A 19,426-nucleotide genomic window follows, 5' to 3' on the forward strand; every position below is an offset into this window, starting at 1 on the left:
CGTCAGGAAATGGGTGAGTCACAAAGTTTCACAAGAAAAAAGCGAATATTTCGCGCAATGAACGATAGATCTAAAAACTAAAAAATACGTGCTCAATATTTGTCAAAAATCTATCGAATGATACCAAAAACGACACCCCACGGAGAGAGGTGGGGGGTAAATTTAAAATTTTAAATACGAATCCCGCGATATTTCCCGAAATGAACATCAGATCGAAAAACTGAAAAATACACTTATTCAATATGTTTAAAAAATCTATCGAATGGCACCAAACACGACCCCCTACGGATGTGGGGTGGGCGGTTACTTTAAATTTTAAATAGGAGCCCCATTTTTTATTGCTGCTTCGGATTCCTTACGTAAAAATAAGTAACTTTTATTTGAAACATTTTTTCGAATAATGGATAAATGGCGCTATAATCGGAAACACGATTGTTGGAAATGGAAAATTAAATTAAAAATGCAAAGTCCCCACTAAAATGGAAAACTTTACTTAACTTTTTTTGGTTTTAGAACCTACTCTTCAGAACCCGATAGGTCCCCAAAGCGCTCGAGTGAGTACACATTTAGCATACAGTGGAATCTCGTTAACTCGGATTAATCGGGACCGCGGCCGATCCGGGTTATCAAAAATCCGGATTAGCCGGAGAAAATGGTAAAAATTAATAAAATACGGTATACCTACAGATAGTTGGCGTATTCCATGACGTTTTTTTCATCTATCCAGCCAACCTTGACTTGCAGTGAAATTTGGTTCATTTTATTTTATTCAGCTTGAGTGCTGATTCTTGAATAATTGGTCCAGACACTGGTAAACCACGTTCGCGTTCCGCACAAAACCACACATACAAAGCGTCGTCGAGAGTCTCATTTTTAGCTTTATTAGCTTGCACCGATTGTATAAACTGTCTTTTGTTATCATTTTGAAACAAAATTCTTCGATTTTAGTTCTATCTTTCTGTCAATCCGATACTGTAGATGTACCGACACCATATGATGCTGCAATTGTTTTTAAAGATTCGCCTTTATCAATTCTACCTAATGCTTCTAGTTTCTTTTCCATTGTCACTACAACATTCTTACGTTTTTTGCCATTACGTAGACAAAAAACACGCAAAACAAAATATGAATAGATTTACGAACGATTACAGAACGGAAGCGAAAAATACGACTGTACTACACACAATACGTTCTCAATCGCAACGATGTTATGTTATTTAATAACAGTGAAGACTAAGACCATTGTTTAAAAAATAATTTTTTTAATAGTCATTTAGTCTTTTTTAAACAATGCTAAGACAGTTTGAAATAAATAAAGGATACTACAGGTGCCTGTTGTTTCCGATAACACGACAATGAACGTCGTACGCCATGAATCATTACACAATTACCCATTATCTCTCAAATATTATATTACATACATTTTTATTGTTGAAATGTTTGTCTGATTAAAATCGGTCCGGGTTATCGGGGGCCGACTTATCGGGGTTCCACTGTACTTTCCTCCCCTACTATTAGCAATATTTTAAACCTTCATAAAAAGAATACTAAGGCTCGGTGCACACTTGCGTGTTTTCAAGTGGAGTGCACGCTGCGAGTAAGCTGCTTGTTTTCAAGCCAAGTTTCATGTCAACACATATTTGAGCGGTTTCTCGGGATCAATACACGCCAGAAATAAACAGCTTTGTATCTACTCACTGATTGCCCAGCACAGACTGCCAAACCGCATGACTTGGTTTCAAGGCGCGTGCACATGGCAGCGTTAGACAAACTAGCGTGGGCCCTGATTCTAATTCAAATTTCGACTGAAAACAAGTCGCAATCAATATGGCGACGTTGAACTGCGACTTTGCGAGGATTGTGGATTTTAGTTGAACTAACGAAATGACGTCATAAAATAGCGACTATCGAAATTAATAGCGACTCCAAAAAAGTGGTTGATATTATAATTTCGACACGAAATTATTGTGACACGGACATGAATGAATTAGTCCTGTCGCCAGGGGGGGTACAACGGCCTCCTTAATTCAGATGGACTTACCCAAGTTTTTTTTATATATTTTGACCCGTAGAATACGAATTTTTTGGGTAACAGTTGATCCGGATGTCGATAAGATTGTTATAGACAAAGAACTTGAGGAATTACATAACAGTGATTTCTCGCAAAACAAAACATCTTTTTGTATTTTTTGGGTCATTTTAAGCAAAAAATATCCCTACAAGTTGTTTCGTAGAATGCATAGTTTTCGAGATAACCGCGGTTAAACTTTCAAAAAATCGAAAAATTGCAATTTTTGAACCCGAATAACTTTTGATTAAAAAATAAAGTAGCAATTCTGCTTACCGCATTTGAAAGTTTAAGTCAAATTATATCGGTTTTGATTATTTGCATTGCTAAAAATTAATTTTTTTACTGCCGAACAAAGCTATAAACACATAGTGTTTCCCGTGCCTAATACATGCGTTTTAACGCATGCTACTAGAAATTGCCTCGCTTGCACTTGTAGCTACTCTACCTACTCGTTAGATTTTAAATGAGAAATCATTGAAAACATCACTCACGCACTAGGTGTTTATAGCTTTATTTACCAATAAAATAATAAATTTTTAGCAATGAAAATAATCAAAACCGATTAACTTGACTTAAACTTTCAAATGCGGTAAGCAGAATTGCTACTTTATTTTTTAATCAAAAGTTATTCGGGTTCAAAAATTGCAATTTTTCGATTTTTTGAAAGTTCAACCGCGGTTATCTCGAAAACTATGCATCCTACGAAAAAACTTGTCAGAGCATTTTTTGCCTAGAATGACCCAAAAAATACAAAAAGATGTTTTGTTTTGCGAGAAATCACTGTTATGTAATTCCTCAAGTTCTTTGTCTATAACAATCTTATCGACATCCGGATCAACTGTTACCCAAAAAATTCGTATTCTACGGGTCAAAATAAATAAAAAAAATTTGGGTAAGTCCATCTGAATTAAGGAGGCCGTTGTACCCCCCCCCCTGGCGACAGAACTAAATGGCCGCAAGCGAGGTTAGATTTAGTTTAGGAAATGTGTTTTGTTTGTTTCTTGCAAGGAAAACTAAAGCAAAAGGTATTAATATGACTGGGTTTTATGGAAATTTGCTGGTTTTGGAGGTATTAGATAGAATAGTATTATTATTAGTATTAGATAGAATAGTATTAGAAATATAATAAATATAATAATTGAGAATTTCCACAATGTGAATTATCAACTCAATGAAAGATGTATTTAATAATCTGTGAAAATTAGTATAAAACAAAGAAAATTATGTACCAGCTATTTTATTGCTGGACATACTGGAATCAAATCTTAAGATTTCATATATTTGTAATACCTATAGCCATGCAAAGTCCGCAGAAATTGTGCTATTTGGTTTATAAACAAATTAGCGCTCCGAAATCTTTTTTCAATTATTGCTCTGCAACTCAGAAAATTTTAACTTTAAACCAAAAACACTCACATAAAAATTCACTGTAATTTAATTCTGCAAATAGATATTTTTTTCCGATTTCAGTCGGCGGAAATTTTCCTCGGAAAATTCGGGGTTTCCAAACAAAATCTTTAATTTTCAACTAAAATTTTAGGGCAGTAATTATTTTATCAATAATTAAATAACTTGGTGACATAAATCTTTTTTGTTATGAGTGTCTTGAAGATATGACAATTTGTATGTACAAAGAGGACCGGAATAAAAAGGTAATAGTTCAAAGATTGAAATCCTGTTGTTTATAATGTCGCAAATGCCGGTCTAATTTGACCGGTTATACCTGGAACCACTCCTCGCAATTCAATTTTTTTTTTCTTCGAAAAAGGCACAGAAGCCGTGCTCTTTTCAACAGCCTTAACTTAATTTAATTTAATCTAATATTTTCTGAGGGGTTCTATTTGTTTATGAGCCAAAAAATTGTTTCTTTATAACATTCCTGAGACCGCTCAAATAGTCCAATTTAAATTCTGTAAAGTACGTTGAATAGGTATAGTCCTTTTTTATACGAAAATCATAGTTATTCTGGTGTATCATAATCTTTCTGGTTATTATTTCGACCGAAATTTTTAATTAACATTTTAATTATTGCTAAACTATTGGTTAGATTGTCGGCGGTCTCCTAATATACAGAGAGGGGCTAAATTATGGAATAAATTCATTTTCTCTAAAATGGACGATTTTAGAGAAAAATCCCGAAACAGGTCGATATTTATTTTTAAATTAAATGTTTTCGGCATATATTTCAAACTAGTGACGTCATCCACCCGAGCGTGATGACGTAATCGATTATTTTTTAAATAGAAATAGGGGTCGTGTGGTAGCTCATTTAAAAAGGCTTATAATTCTCTGTTCAGTATTTTAAACATTAATATCATTATTTATACAGGGTAGCCAAAAAATTTCTTGAATTAAATTAATTGACGCAAAAAGAAGAATGTATGTAATTTATTTAACTGAAAATACATTCTATTGCTGTCAGAAAATAGAAAAAAAAATGTTTATTTGGCAAATAAACATTAAATGTTTAAACTGTCAATAGGTAGGAGGGAGGCTGTTTGTGATTTAATTTAAGCAAAAAGAAATGTTTATTTGTGAAATAAATCTTTTTTTCTATTTTCTGACAGCAGTTCAATGTATTTTGAGTTAAATAAATTACATACATTCGTCTTTTTGCGTCAATTAATTTAATTCAAAAATTATTTTTGGCAACCCTGTATAAATAATGATATTAATGTTTATATTACTGAATAGAGAATTAAACGCCCTTTCAAATGACCTACCTCACATTAAAAAAAATTATCGATTACGTCATCACGCTCAGATGGATGACGTCACTAGTATGAAATATATGCCAAAAAATTGTAATTTAAAAATAAAAATCGACCTGTTTCGGAATTTTGCTCCAAAATCGTCCATTTTAGAGAAAATGAATTTATTCCATAATTTAGCCCCTTTCTGTATAATCTATTATAAAAAAATCTTTCATGTCATCAATTTATTTAATTATTAATAAATAATTAGGTACTTCCCTAAAATTTTAATTGAAAATTGCAGATTTTTTTGGAAAAACTCGGATTTTCCGAGTAAAATTTTTGTTGTAGGAAATCGGAAAGAAAATAACTTTGTGCAGAACTAAATTACGACGAATTTTTATTTGAGTGTTTTTGGCTTAAAGGAAAAATCTTAGGAGTTACAGAGCACTAATTGAAAAAAAAAAGAAGATTTAGGAGTGCTAATTTGTTTATAATTAAAATTACACACTTTCTGTGGACTTGTCATACCCGCATTACTAATATATGCAATCTTATGATTCGATTTTAGCAATAAAATAGCTGGTAAATAACTTTTCCCAAAAATGGCATTTTTTCGATAATTTTCCCAGACTATCAACAAATGTTGCGGTGGTTGCGTAGCCAATAAATCCAATAAACCCGAGCGACAACCCAAATGCTGAGCAGTGTCAAAATGATAACGTTAATATCCCTAGTTGTAACTAATATCGAAATGAATAAGAATCGCTATAAATTGCGACCATCATAGCGGTGTCGAAAATCAATAGCGACCTCGAAATGGATTAGAATCAAGCCCCTGGATCTCGGTCCACGCCGCTTGAAAGTTACTTGCGAGCAGCTTGCACGCTGCGGCTGAGCTCGAGTGTGCAATGAATAAGCTTGCACGCAGCTTGAAAAGACGCAAATGTGCATCGAGCCTAAGTCTTTGTCAATTCCTTTAACGAGTTTTTTCTACTTTTTGTTACTTAATTATGTTGAAACTATCATTGTGTAACGTCCAATTTTACGGTATTTCCTGCGGCTACAGATTGTTCATGTAATTTGCGATTCTTTGCGGAAATAAATAATTTGCGTTGTTACCTAAACAAGAGGGTTCTTTTTGAATGAAACATCAAAGTATGCTCATCAAGTGATATGTAATTTTCGATGTCTCATTAAAAGTTAATCTGATCGTGAGAGGAATTCTAAATATTTTAATGAGAATCAATAAATTATGTAATATTCATATAAATCTAAATAATTTTTCAATTTAATTTAATGATTTTATCTAAAAGTAGCTATTTTACCTAGATTTTATTTTTTGGCTATCTCTCGCCATCGTATAGTTCTTACAGTGCTTCTTCCTCTTCTTTTTTCTCTTCGTTTTGTGTATACATGACTCTGTCTGTTTTGTAATGAGCCTGCAGTAAGTTGTCATTTGAGACATCTACGTACCTACATTTGAGAAATGTACCGATAGAAAGGGTTGATAGATACCTACAAATACCTAGGAACCTAGATTTCAGACATTAATGATCATACAACAGAAATTAGAGATAAGATAGATTATATTCTAGTAAACAAGAGATTTAAGAATGGTGTCAAGACATCAACGACATATCCTGGTGCAGATATCGGTTCAGACCATAACCCTCTAATAGTTGGCATCCAAGTGAAGCTCAAAAAAGTCGAAGAAAGCCCCAAAACACCAAAATTACATATATCAGCATCCAACAAAACGCTAATAGAAAATGACCTGAATGACCAGCTAAAGAATTCAACAAATGAAAACAATACAGAAATATGGAACACGTTTAAAGATCTTACCTGGAAAGTAATGAAAAAATATACAACGACGATGCAGAGGCACAAAAAAACAACGATGGATGACTGATGAAATCCTGGAATTGATGGAGCAGAGAAGAAAATCGAAAGATAACAAGACAGAATACAAAGAAAAACAGAAACTAATTAAACAAAAAATAAAGGTAGCTAAAGAAAAATGGATGGAGGATAAATGCAAGGAATTAGAAAAGTTAAATGAAAAACATGATACGTTTAATATGTTTAAAAAAGTTAGAGAAGTAGCTGGTCTTTATCATAAGAAAACTCCACATACTATAACCGATTCGTCGGGAAAAATGATAATAGACGAACACAAAATTCGAACTACCTGGTATAATTATATATATGAACTGTATAATGATGATAGACCCGAAGAACTGGAGACTTTAGATGAAGGTGAAGGACCAGAAATACTAAAATCAGAAATACTACTTGCTATAAAATTGGCAAAAAACAAGAAAGCCGTTGGTCCTGACGACATACCTACAGAAATGTTAAAGCTCATAAATGAGGAAAACATTGGAATACTAGTCAAACTTTTCAATGATGTTTATTCGACTGGTGATATCCCTGAAGATTGGTTAAAATCCGAATTCATAACCCTAGCCTCCAAAAAAAAACAATTTCCGAAAAACTGTAGCGATTATAGAATGATAAACCTTATGAGCCCCACTTTGAAAATCTTTCTACGTATCATCCACAGTAGAATCAGAGATAAATGTGAAGAAGACCAGAATGAAATACAATTTGGCTTCAGAAATAGACTGGGAACCCGGGACGCACTCTTTGCACTAAATGTATTATTGCAGAAATGCCGAGATCAAAGGAAAGACGTCTTTGCTGTATTTATTGACTATGAGAAGGCCTTTGATCGAGTACAACATCACAAATTAATTAAAATGTTAAAGGATAAAGGAGTTGATAGTCAAGATGTACAAATCATAGAAAAATTATACTGGCGTCAAACAGCGACAGCTTACATAAATGGAAAATCAACAGAAATATGCAAAATACAAAGAGGCGTCAGACAGGGTTGTATACTGTCCCCACTGTTATTCAATTTATATTCAGATAGAATATTTAAGGAAGCGCTGCATAATTTGAAATGGGGTGTGAAAGTTAATGGAATTCTGATAAATACAATCAGATATACAGACGATACAGTTATTTTAAGTGATGATATGCATGGATTACAACATCTTTCAAATGCCATTGACACAGTGGGAAGAGAGTTTGGCCTAAACATAAACTGTTCAAAAACAAAATTCATGGTATTTAGCCGTTTGGCCCATCAAGATTCACGGTTATATGTTGATGGTCATATAATTTAAAGAGTACCCAGTTTTAAATATCTTGGTTGCCATATTACTGAGCAACTAGATCCAGATAAAGAGATAAAATGTGGAATCAAGATATTTGGCACATATGCACATTTTTAAAAATAAGGTCATTCTTCTGTAATGATAACTTGCAACTTCAACTTCGAAAGCGCATGATTAAATGTTACATTTGGTCAGTCCTCTTGTATGGTGTCGAAGCATGGACATTAAAATATCCACCATTAATCGTTTGGAGACCTTTGAAATGTGGCTGCACAGACGTACACTGAAAATACCATGGACGGCTATGCTGACAAATGTGGCAGTCCTTAAGAGAGCAAATGCTGCCCGCGATCTGCTTGATAACATCAAATGTAGAAAGATAAATAGACCAAATTAGCAACATAATACCAAAAATTGCATGTCGATACCTTTTTTTATCTCGAGATATCTTAAGAAACGTGTAAATGTTAATTAACTGTTAATGTCACCGGTAAACGAAGTTATGAAAAAGTAGTGTGCTATGGAAAAAACAAATAAACATTTTCCAGATGTAAACGTGTTTGCCAGTTTTCTTTTTGATGTCGTTTACTAATAATATCAATATCCGAAATGGGTAATAAGTTCAAGGGAGGTTCTTCGCTTATTTCTAGGGCGGATTTGGCTAGCCTGTCTACTATTTCGTTACCTCTAATGCCCGCGTTATAACTTAGTTAACCTATTAATTTTAAATGCCAATAGTGTCAAAATTTCATAATTTAGTGAAGTAAACTTGCCTGCGGTTGGACCAATTACAAACAGCATTACGGATTGGTAAATTTGAATTATTCCTCCTAGTTTAAAAACGAGGATGTTGTTTAGAAAAAAATATTGAAATATACGTATACAATTCTTATTATTAACTAGTTCTATCAGCATAATCCTGTATAAAGTCTAATATTCACGTTCTGTTTTAGAAATATGCGGTTGATTGCTCTCTAACACCGAACCTCACCATGGATAATTCATCATCCAATTATCAATCACCTTATATCGAAATCGAAATGAAGGATGTGCAAACTAGGCCAGTTAGTTTTTACGAAAACACGAAACCAGATCAACTCAGCTCATCAAATAATAATGTCAGCCAGGGGGAATGCCCTAATAGGTCACAGATCAATTTCTTGAACACGACGGTTCCGGTGAATATTCTGGCTCAAGACATTGCAGGAAAACATACGCCATCGAGGAATAGTCTGAGGCATAGCAGAATGATTGTTCTGCATAAATCCGGAGAAGGTAATTTTGTTTATTACTTTTATAAAAAAATCAATTTTTGGCCAATTCCGAATTATTTTTATTTTTTTCTAGAATCATCAATACGATGATGATTATTACAATAAAATTATAATCTGGTCATAAATAAGCAATGAGCAATTTTAATTTAATTTTATTACTACTGATACTTAAAATTAAGAGCTTACACTATAGCGGCTCTTGTCTAAACTAGCAAGATAGTGCACTATTCTAACATGCAAAAGCGCACAAACACTATGCTCTGTTTTCAGCTAGGAGCTGAATTGCTTGAATATGAAGCTATTCACTATGAAGATGCCTATGAATTTGTTGCTCGTGACTTGCTGTCATCTTCTTGATGATTATGTCCACAATATTCATTCCCAGGACCTTATGTTTGCCACCTACCTAGAAGCATCTACATTATTTTGCAGTACTTTGTTCTGGGTTCTTTGTATTATTGTTCTTTTGCTTGATCTAGCACACACCCATAGTTGGCATCCTTAAGTTCATACACGTCTTAATATTTGTTTTCAAAGTAATAACTTATTATGGATCGACAGAGTGGGAGTGGAGTTTCTTCCAACTAGCCAATACATTTTTTTATACCTTATATTTAGTTCTCCTTTTTCTTGACGTGAGCCTTCCAGCGTAGTGGAGTGGAAGCATCGTATAACATTGACATCTAATGTTATACCTAAATACTTAGCAGTATAAGGACTCAAAAATGTCATTATATGGCATTATAACAAGGTATTTTAAATCAACCCAAGTGTTTGATCAAATTTTATAGTGTAAAAAACGTTAAAATACCGTTTTTTACATTTTGCTCCATTCCCAAAATACATCATCATCGATTTGGCTGAAAATTTGCCCACAGATAGCCAAAAGATAGGACTTTAAGCGGTTAGAAGGATTTGAATTATGTTACAATACCAAAAAAGTTACATGCAGTAATATCAGACTCAAAAGTATATATTAGTCCAGTCGGGATAGCATTTGACCTTGAATGCCGAGCTCCCCAAAATTTTATTTTTCTGATCTTTAGGGGAGTCAATAGTAGCCTAAATTTAAAATCACGAATTAATTCCTCCGTTACGTTAGCCGCAATCTTGATTTTAAAGGAGAACCTGTTTTGCTCAATATCTCCGCCATTTTTAACTTTTCGACAAAAATGGTAGGAACTGAAATTGTTCCAAATAAATCGCATTTACAATTATTACAATTTTTTTTAACAATTTTTGTCGTGAGATCGATATTTTCGAGTTAATTGTACTTACAGTAGACGCCTATATTTTTGACTATAATATTGCATGTAACTTTTTTGGTATTGTAATATAATTCAAATCCTTCTCACCACTTAAAGTCCTATGTTTTGTCTATCTGTGGGAAAATTTTCAGCCAAATCGATTATTATGTATTTTAGGAATGGAGAAAAATGTAAAAAACGGTATTTTAACGTTTTCTACACTATAAAATTTGATCAAAAGCTTGTTTTGAATCAAAGTAACTTGTTATAATGCCATATAATGACATTTTTGAGTCCCTTCTATTAAAATATTATGTTTTCCATTGATACTTTACGATAGAAAATGCAAAGGACATCGCACACATCTTATGGAAAATATAATGTCACTCAAATTCAATAAAATTTATACGAATAGATTCGTTTTAAATTAACGGTCAAATCTTATCATTGCGCCAACTCTTAATTATGATTAATTACGGCGCAAATTGCAATTAAAGTTTATCGAAATCACATTTTTTGAGTCAGTAAAAGTGTCAGTTACCATCATTATTGCTCTGGGTGCTATTCAAAAGAGCTTAAACCCCCCGCTGGGCCTAAGCGAATTAGTGAAACTAATCCTCTGATTTATGGAGTACCGACAATTTGGGTGTTTTAAAATATTTTTTCTCTCTCTAACTTATGTACGTATCCATTTGATTTCAGATTTATTTATATCAATTTCTGCTCTTATTATTGAAAATATAGAGTTGGCGCAATGATAAGATTTGACCGTTAATTTAAAACGAATCTATTCGTATAAATTTTATTGAATTTGAGTGACATTATATTTTCCATAAGATGTGTGCGATGTCCTTTGTATAAATAAACACCAAATCACTGTAAAATCGCATAAAATAACATTTTGAGAAAAAAAGAAGAAGATTTTTTGACCTTAAATATCTTATTTTTACGTCCCGCAGAAGCTATATACCAATTTTCAGACAAATCGGAGGTCCAAATTTTTTTTTTGCTCCAAAATTGAGTGATTTGAAATGGAATATTTCATTTAATCTTATTTTTACGTCCCGCAGAAGCTATATACCAATTTTCAGACAAATCGGAGGTCCAAATTTTTTTTGCTCCAAAATTGAGTGATTTGAAATGGAATGACCCATATATTTTTGAAAATTCTATCGAAGGGCACTAAACACGACCCCTCACGGAGATGGAGTGGAAGGTTACTTTAAAATCTTAAATAGGAGCTACTATTTTTTATTGCAGATTTGGATTCTTTACGTCAAAATAAGCAACTTTTATTGGAGACATTTTTTCGAATTATGGATAGAGGCGCTATAATCGGAAAAAACGATTGTTGGAAATGGAAAATTCAATTCAAAATGGAAAGTCCCCACTAAAATGGAAAACTTTACTTAACTTATTTTGGTTTTAGGACCTACTCTTCACAACCCATTAGGTTTCCATAACGCTCGAGTGACTGCAAATTTAGTATACTTTTCTCCCCTACTATTATGAACTCACATTGGCAACCTTTTTATATTTTGAAATAGATTTTTGTTTTAGCACCTCCTGTAATACCTTCAGCTTTACAATATTACAAAATAGTCAGGCTGCTTCTCATAGCAATTTTGATTGTTGGATTGGCAATGTGTATATTATCTTTATGGTTATTGCTATGGACTCCAAATTTGAGATCAAGAGACAATCCTGGCTGGAGCGGTATACCGGTGAGACATTAATTTTTTTTTATCCATTATAATGACACAATTCTGGATGATAATAAATCGTTTAAAATAATTAATGAATATGATCACGCTAAAGTGAATTTTTATGTTAATTTAAATGTGCGCATTAAATTAATTATACATACTTTTAGTTTAGTTTATGTTTTCATATATTTTTTATTACAATTAACTTGTAATTAGTAAAAATACATTATCGGGTTTAATGAAAGTTCAAGTTCAAAAGTTTCAGCAAAATGTTCGAACAATAAAACTTAGTTTTGCTATTTTCTAGTCAAACTTAAATTTAATGATAGACCAGGGCGCATCTGTAAAAATATTAGTACATTTGTACGTTGAGAGGTGACTCAAATTTTTTTGCAGAAATTGCTTGAAAATAACTCAAATAATAATATTTGAGTTAGCCTCCCTCTCAAAAATTTCCGGAACATTGTTTAAATAATCAAAATGTCAAAAAATGAAGGAAAAATTCGATTTGTTTCTTGGTTTTTTGATTATAACTTTAAAAGTATTCATTTCCGAGAAAAGTTGTACTGACATAAAAGTTGCGTAATTAAATTTCCTACAATGGAGAATTGGTTAAAAATTTTAAAAATAGTCACCCTTGTTGCAAAATAGCAATAATTGCGAAAAAAACATACAAAAACAAGTTTTCGCATTTTACTTTTTTCAGCCATTTATGCTACACTTACGACCTTCATATTTCACACAGGAAAACTTTATGATACAGTTATACAATACTTTGAATTTAATTAAGATCGGTTCGATAGATTTTGCAAAATAAATTTTACAATCGAGCTTTCGCAAGAAAAATTCATTTTTTCAAAATGTTACAGGACTGAAAATAAAGCAGATAGCAAGTTGAAATTTTTTGTTCATATATAAGTGTACTGTACCTTTCATTTGCAATTTGCAAAATTAAAATCGATTAACTACCACGGCGTCAGGAATTTTTTTAAATAAACATTAATTATTGGTGCTACGCGCAGGACAGCGGATAGTTTGCTCTGATTGGGCATTCCAATGACCTTTGATAATGATTGTTACATTTTAAATTTTATTACATTTCGGTATAAATAAATAAATGTGTTTATTGCAAAATAAAAACACGTAGGTACTCTATCCTTTGAAATAACACATTTTTGAGCAAAAACTTTCTTTGTTCATATATTTTAAGTTAGAGAATAAAAGTTTATTATTTTTAAATATATGGAATTGTTTAAACAATATTTCACAAACAATAATAAAATTAGTTTGATTTTTGTGGAATTAAAATATTAAAATACAATAAAATATAGAGTAAGAAATTAATATATTAGATAAAGATTGGAAGAAATTTTGATGGAAATCAACTTGTGTGAATCGAACACCGCTGTCCTGCGCGTAGCACCAAAAATTAATGTTTATTTAAAAAATTTCCTGACGCCATGGTAATTAATCGATTTTAATTTTGCAAATTGGAAATGAAAGGTACAGTACACTTCTATAAGCAAAAAAAAATTCAACTTGCTATCTGCTTTATTTTCAGTCCTGCAACATTTTAAAAAAATGATATTTTTTGCGAAAGTTGGATTGCAAAATTTATTTTGCAAAATCTATTAAACCGATCTTAATGAAATTTACAGTGTTGTTTTACTAAATCATAAAGTTTTTCTGGGTAAAATATGAAGGTCCTAAGTCTAGCATGAATGCTTGAAAAACGTAAAATGCGAATACTTGTTTTTGTATTGTTTTTTTCGCAATTATTGCTATTTTGCAACAAGGGTGACTATTTTTTAAATTATTAACTAATTCTATGTTGTAGGAAATTTAATTACACAACTTTTATGTCAGTACAACTTTTCTCAGAAATGAATAGTTTTAAAGTTATAATCAAAAAACCAATAATAAAATCGAATTTTTCCTTCATATTTTGACATTTTGATTATTTAAAAAATGTTCCGGACCATTTTGAGTGGGAGGATAACTCAAATATTATTATTAGAGTTATTTTCAAGCAATTTCTGCAAAAAAATTTGAGTCACCTTTCAACGTCCATCTCAAAACAGATGCGTCCTGGACTATGAAGGTTATCTACCATTTTTACCTTAACTGACCAGCAACGCAATAATAAATGCATACAATTTGCAATCATTTTGAAGAGTTTTGTTGAATCCTGTCGTAGTTTTCACTTTATAGATTAATTGACTAAAGGGGCAAATGTCTTTATTTCTTTGTTGAGGCCTGTTAGGTATCTGTTACTTAACTTCTTCAAATCCGCGGCGAAGGTCGGCAATCGGTAGTAGTATCTATTCTGATTTTGATTTCATGGAAGTAATTATTTGTGGAGTTCCAAGTATGATAATGCTGAAATACAAAACGGGAGACCGTGGAAAGGAAGAAGAGGAAGAGAAAGACCTTAGATGCAATGGAAGGACGATACTGTAAAAGCTGCAGGAACTAAATGGAAAAGCGCAGCCAAGGACAGACGGAAATGGAAAGATTTGGAGAAGGCTTATGTTTAAAGTTGGATTGAAATGGGCTAAAGAAGAAAGAAGAAGTATGATAAGGATATGTCAAATAGTTTTAAAGTAATGAGTATAAATAGTTTTTCAATTTTTATATAAAACACCATGTAAATCGGTAAGAAACCACATTTTACGTAAGTGGGTTGGGTCAAATCTTAATATTTTGAGATCTAGAATCTGTAACTCGGAGATTGGACATTCTTAATTATTCACCCGGTATATAACTAAAGACTATAATACAGCTTTCGATAAAGTACGACATGAACAATTAATGAATGTCCTGAAATTAAAGAAGATAGACTACAATGGCCTCAGGATCATATATAATTTATACTATAAGCAGCGAGCAAAAGTACGTGTTAACGAACAGTTTTCAGAGGAAATTGAAATTAGAAGTGGGGTGAGACAGGGATGCGTGTTGTCTCCAGTTCTCTTTAATGCCTACTCGGAAGAGATCTTAAAACAAGCTCTTGAGGGTGAAACAGCTGGAATAAAGGTGAACGGAGTTTCCATTAACAATATTAGATATGCGGATGACACTGTCGTCTTAGCCGAAAATATTGAAGATCTTCAGAGACTGGTTAACAGAATACCGACATATAGCCAAGAATACGTTTTAACAACGAACATCAAGAAGACAAAATTTATGAGAATATCTAAAACTCAAAGAAATAACGAGAATCTCCTCATAAACGGAACCAACGTCGAACAAGTAGACCAATATGCATATCTTGGAACAATGATCAACTCCACAAATGCTTACTTCCAGGAGATTAAAATTAGAATAGAAAAGGCTAGAGCGAATTTTAACAAAATGAGAAAAGTGCTCTGCACAAGAGATCTAAGGTTAGAGCTAAGAATAAGGTTGGCTAGATGCTACGTTTTCTCGACTCTGTTTTACGGAATGGAAGCTTGGACCTTGAATGCGGCATCAACGAAAAAACTGAAATCATTCGAGATGTGGGTATATAGAAGAATTCTAAAAATATCATGGGCAGAACACGTCACGAACAAAGAGGTTCTGAGAAAGATGAATAAAGAAATGGAAGTCTTAAATACAATTAAAACCAGAAAATTGGAATATCTCGGACATATTACACGTGGAGAGAGATACAACTTGCTCCAACTCATTATGCAGGGAAAGAGTCAAGGAAAAAGAAGCATATGGTGACGCAGAATATCGTGGCTGCGCAACCTGAGAGAATGGTACGGATGTACATCAAACGAACTTTTCAGAGCAGCCGTCTCTAAAGTCCGAATAGCTATGATGATTGCCGACCTCCCGATTACCGACTAAAATGTATCAAAAAGGTAAAAAGGTAAAATGGTATACATTTTTATTTTTATTTTATATTAGTATTACTCCTACAGAGTAACTAGGTCCATTTTCCGTTGGAACTTTACCAAGCTGCAGACGGGGGTTGTGAATTGCATAGTGTAGAATTCCTTCCCTTTTGTCTTCACTGCAGCATCCATCTGGTTTGCATATTGTAGAAGCCTTGGAGGTATCACCAGGAAAATGGACCAATAAGTTTTCAATTTAAAAATCTTTTAGTAATATTTTTCAATATTATTAATGTTGCTATTATTAGCATTTAACAAGATCAGCATTTAACGATATGAAAATATTTCTCTGTAGTCGTGACATAAATCTTGATCTGAGAGTGCGTATGCTGCGGTGTTATATCTTCTCCACTTTATTATATGAAGTTGAGTCATGGACCATGAAGATGGGCAGCATTAAAAACATTGAAGCTTTTGAGATGTAGTGTTACCGTAGAATGCTACGTGTATCTTGGGTGGACCACGTGACGAATGCCGAAATTTTACGTCGGATCGGGAAAGGATGTGAAGTTATACTTACTGTTAAAAGAAGAAAGCTTGAATACTTTGGCCATGTTATGAGAGGTGACAAATACTCGCTGCTGAGACTGATCATCCAGGGTAAAATCAGGGGTAAGAGAAGTATCGGTAGGCGCAGAATATCTTGGTTAAGAAATCTGAGGGAATGGTTCGGCTGCAGTTCCATCGACCTATTTAGGGCGGCCGCCAGTAAAATAAGAATAGCTGTGATGATTTCCAACCTCCGATAGGAGACGGACTTTAAGAAGAAGAAGAATGATGCTATTAGGATTGAAAACTTTGCCTTTCAATTGCCAGATGACGCTAGTCACCTAATCCATACACGTCAGTTGCAATGTGGGGATAAACTTTCATGGTTTGGTCACTTCGAGCAGAGAGCAGCAGGCCTACGCCTCTCCTGATGATGACTCCAATAAGAGTCGAAAATCGTCGATTCAGAGTGCTGGACTACGCTCCCTGTTCTAAGTGAAAAGTAAGATTGTTTTTCCTTCGCATTGCAACTGAATAAAAATGGTATACATTTTTATTTTTATAAAATGTATCACTTTTTGCTCTTAATATGTAAATAACTATGTTTTCGTACAATATTTAGATTGTGTTTTTTGAAATTTTAGGTCCTAGTTTCCAGTTTTGCGGGAATATTATTTATATCCACTATTCCTAACCCAAAAGGCTATTCTGGTAGAAAATTTAGATACTGGAGAAAAGGTTTAAAGGTAAGGTTATGGAAAAAAATTAAATAAATAAAATATAAATATTATACTGCTTCTTTCTTCTTCTTTTGTATTATTTTTCGTGATATTCGTTATAATTTGCAAATTTTTCCTTATGGTAGGGGAGCCCAAGCGGGGATTTTTGCAGTTACTCGAGCGTGTCGGATTATTACATGAGGAGAAACCTTGTACCCTGAAAATGTACCTCTACCATATATTGATTTTTAATGCAGGGAAGTTCGTTAAGGGGGGGGGGCGAAAAAAAATCTATACATACTTAAAAAAAATTCGAAATTGTCAGATTAAGATAAGGTAAGTTAAATACATGCAAAACAGTGTATATTTCAAAAATCTGACGATTTGAGCAAGGCGTAAGGAAATGGGCCAATCCCAAAGTTTCACAAGAAAAAAGCGAATATTTCGCGAAATGCATGACAGATCGAAAAATTAAAAAATACGTGCTCAATATTTTTTAAAAATCTATCAGATGATACCAAACACGACCTCCCACGGAGAGGGGTGGGGGGTAAATTTAAAATTTTAAATACGAATCCCGCGATATTTCGCGAAATGAACATTAGATCGAAAAACTGAAAAATACACTTAGGTATTCAATATTTTTGAAAAATCTATCGAATTGTACCAAACACGACCCCCCACAGAGGTGGGGTGCGAAGTTACTTTAAAATTTTAAATAGGAGCCCCCGATTTTTTATTGCAGATTTGGATTCCTTACGGAGCGCAGTCCAGTCCTCGGAGAGAACGTAGGCTTGTTCTCCGATGAGGCTCCAATAAGAGCCGAAAATCGCGATTCAGAGGACTGGACTGCGCTCCGTATTCTAATTGAAAAGTAGGATTGATTTGCCTTCGCATTGCAACTGAATTAAAAATAAAATTTTTATTTTATTTTTATATTGGTCTTTACTCCTTCGAGTAACTAGGTCCATTTTCTGTTGGAATTTACCAGCTGAACAGGCGGGGTCGTAAATTGTAAGTTTTTTGAATTCCCTCTTGTCTTCTTCGCTTCAGCATCCATTTGGCTTGCAAATTTTAGAAGCCTTGGAGGTGTTACCAAGGAAATGGACCAAAAGTTTTCGACTTAAAAATCTAATATTTTTTAAATATTATTAATAATGCTATTAGGATCGAAAACTTCATCTTTTAATTGCCAGATGACGCTAGTCACCTAATGTTTTCACTTTAGTTGCAATGAGTGGGAAAAGCTCTCAGTGCGGATCAGTTGGAGTATGGAGAACAGGCCTACGTTCTTTCCGATGAGGCTCCAATAAGAACCGAAAATCGCGATTCAGAGGACTGGACTGCGCTCCGTATTCTAAGTGAAAAGTAGGATTGTTTTGCCTTCGCATTGCAACTGAATTAAAAATAAAATTTTTATTTTATTTTGAAACATTTAGAATTACGTACCTGTGGCTTTTCAAAACTATTTAAAAAGTCACTATAATTATAAATTTGATTTTATTTCTGTCCTCACAACAATAAAAACTAATATATACAATATTTTTGTTTACCAATAACCTCCATATTGAACAATTATTGACAGATCATTTCAACATCCAATCAGAGTCCGTATAACGACTAATACCTACAGTCGGTGTGCGCATGCGCGCAGATTAATAAAATTTCACCCTCAATGAAATCGCGCCTAAAGAAGTATAACTTCAAAAATAGAAGACCAAACATCACACGAAATAGAAATACGTAGAGGGGTACGACAGGGTTGTATATTGTCACCGCTCTTGTTTAATATCTACAGCGAACAAATATGCCAAGAAGCTCTCTCATATGCAAACGAAGGGATAATAGTCAATGGAGAAGTTATCAATAACATTCGATATGCTGACGATACTGTGATAATGGCAAGAACAGCGGAAGATCTACAACATCTAATTGAAAGTATGAATGAGATATGTAATAACTACGGCATAAGGATGAACGTAAAAAAAACCAAATATATGACCTTCAGTAAGAATTCAATAAATGACACTAGTATCACAATAAACGGTACCCAACTTGAAAAAGTAAACGAATACAAATACTTGGGAACATGAAACAGGTGACCAAAATCACGAGATAAAAAGACGTATTGAAATTGCCAGGTCTACGTTTATAA

General features: G+C 33.3%; 1 protein-coding gene across 1 annotated transcript in view; it reads left to right on the forward strand.

Moving 5' to 3' along the window:
- Nucleotides 1–19,426, forward strand: part of LOC126889295 (uncharacterized) — a 73,162-nt gene that overhangs the window by 44,840 nt on the left and 8,896 nt on the right. Inside the window, exons 2-4 of the mRNA XM_050657426.1 lie at nt 8,906–9,227; nt 12,034–12,197; nt 17,197–17,298. Of these exons, the coding sequence (XP_050513383.1) occupies nt 8,945–9,227; nt 12,034–12,197; nt 17,197–17,298 (549 nt within the window). The 5' untranslated portion in view covers nt 8,906–8,944. The remainder of the gene's footprint in view (nt 1–8,905; nt 9,228–12,033; nt 12,198–17,196; nt 17,299–19,426) is intronic.

The sequence above is a fragment of the Diabrotica virgifera genome, chromosome 8 (genome assembly GCF_917563875.1).
Source record: "Diabrotica virgifera virgifera chromosome 8, PGI_DIABVI_V3a".
In the NCBI taxonomy this organism is placed as follows: Eukaryota; Metazoa; Arthropoda; class Insecta; order Coleoptera; family Chrysomelidae; genus Diabrotica; species Diabrotica virgifera.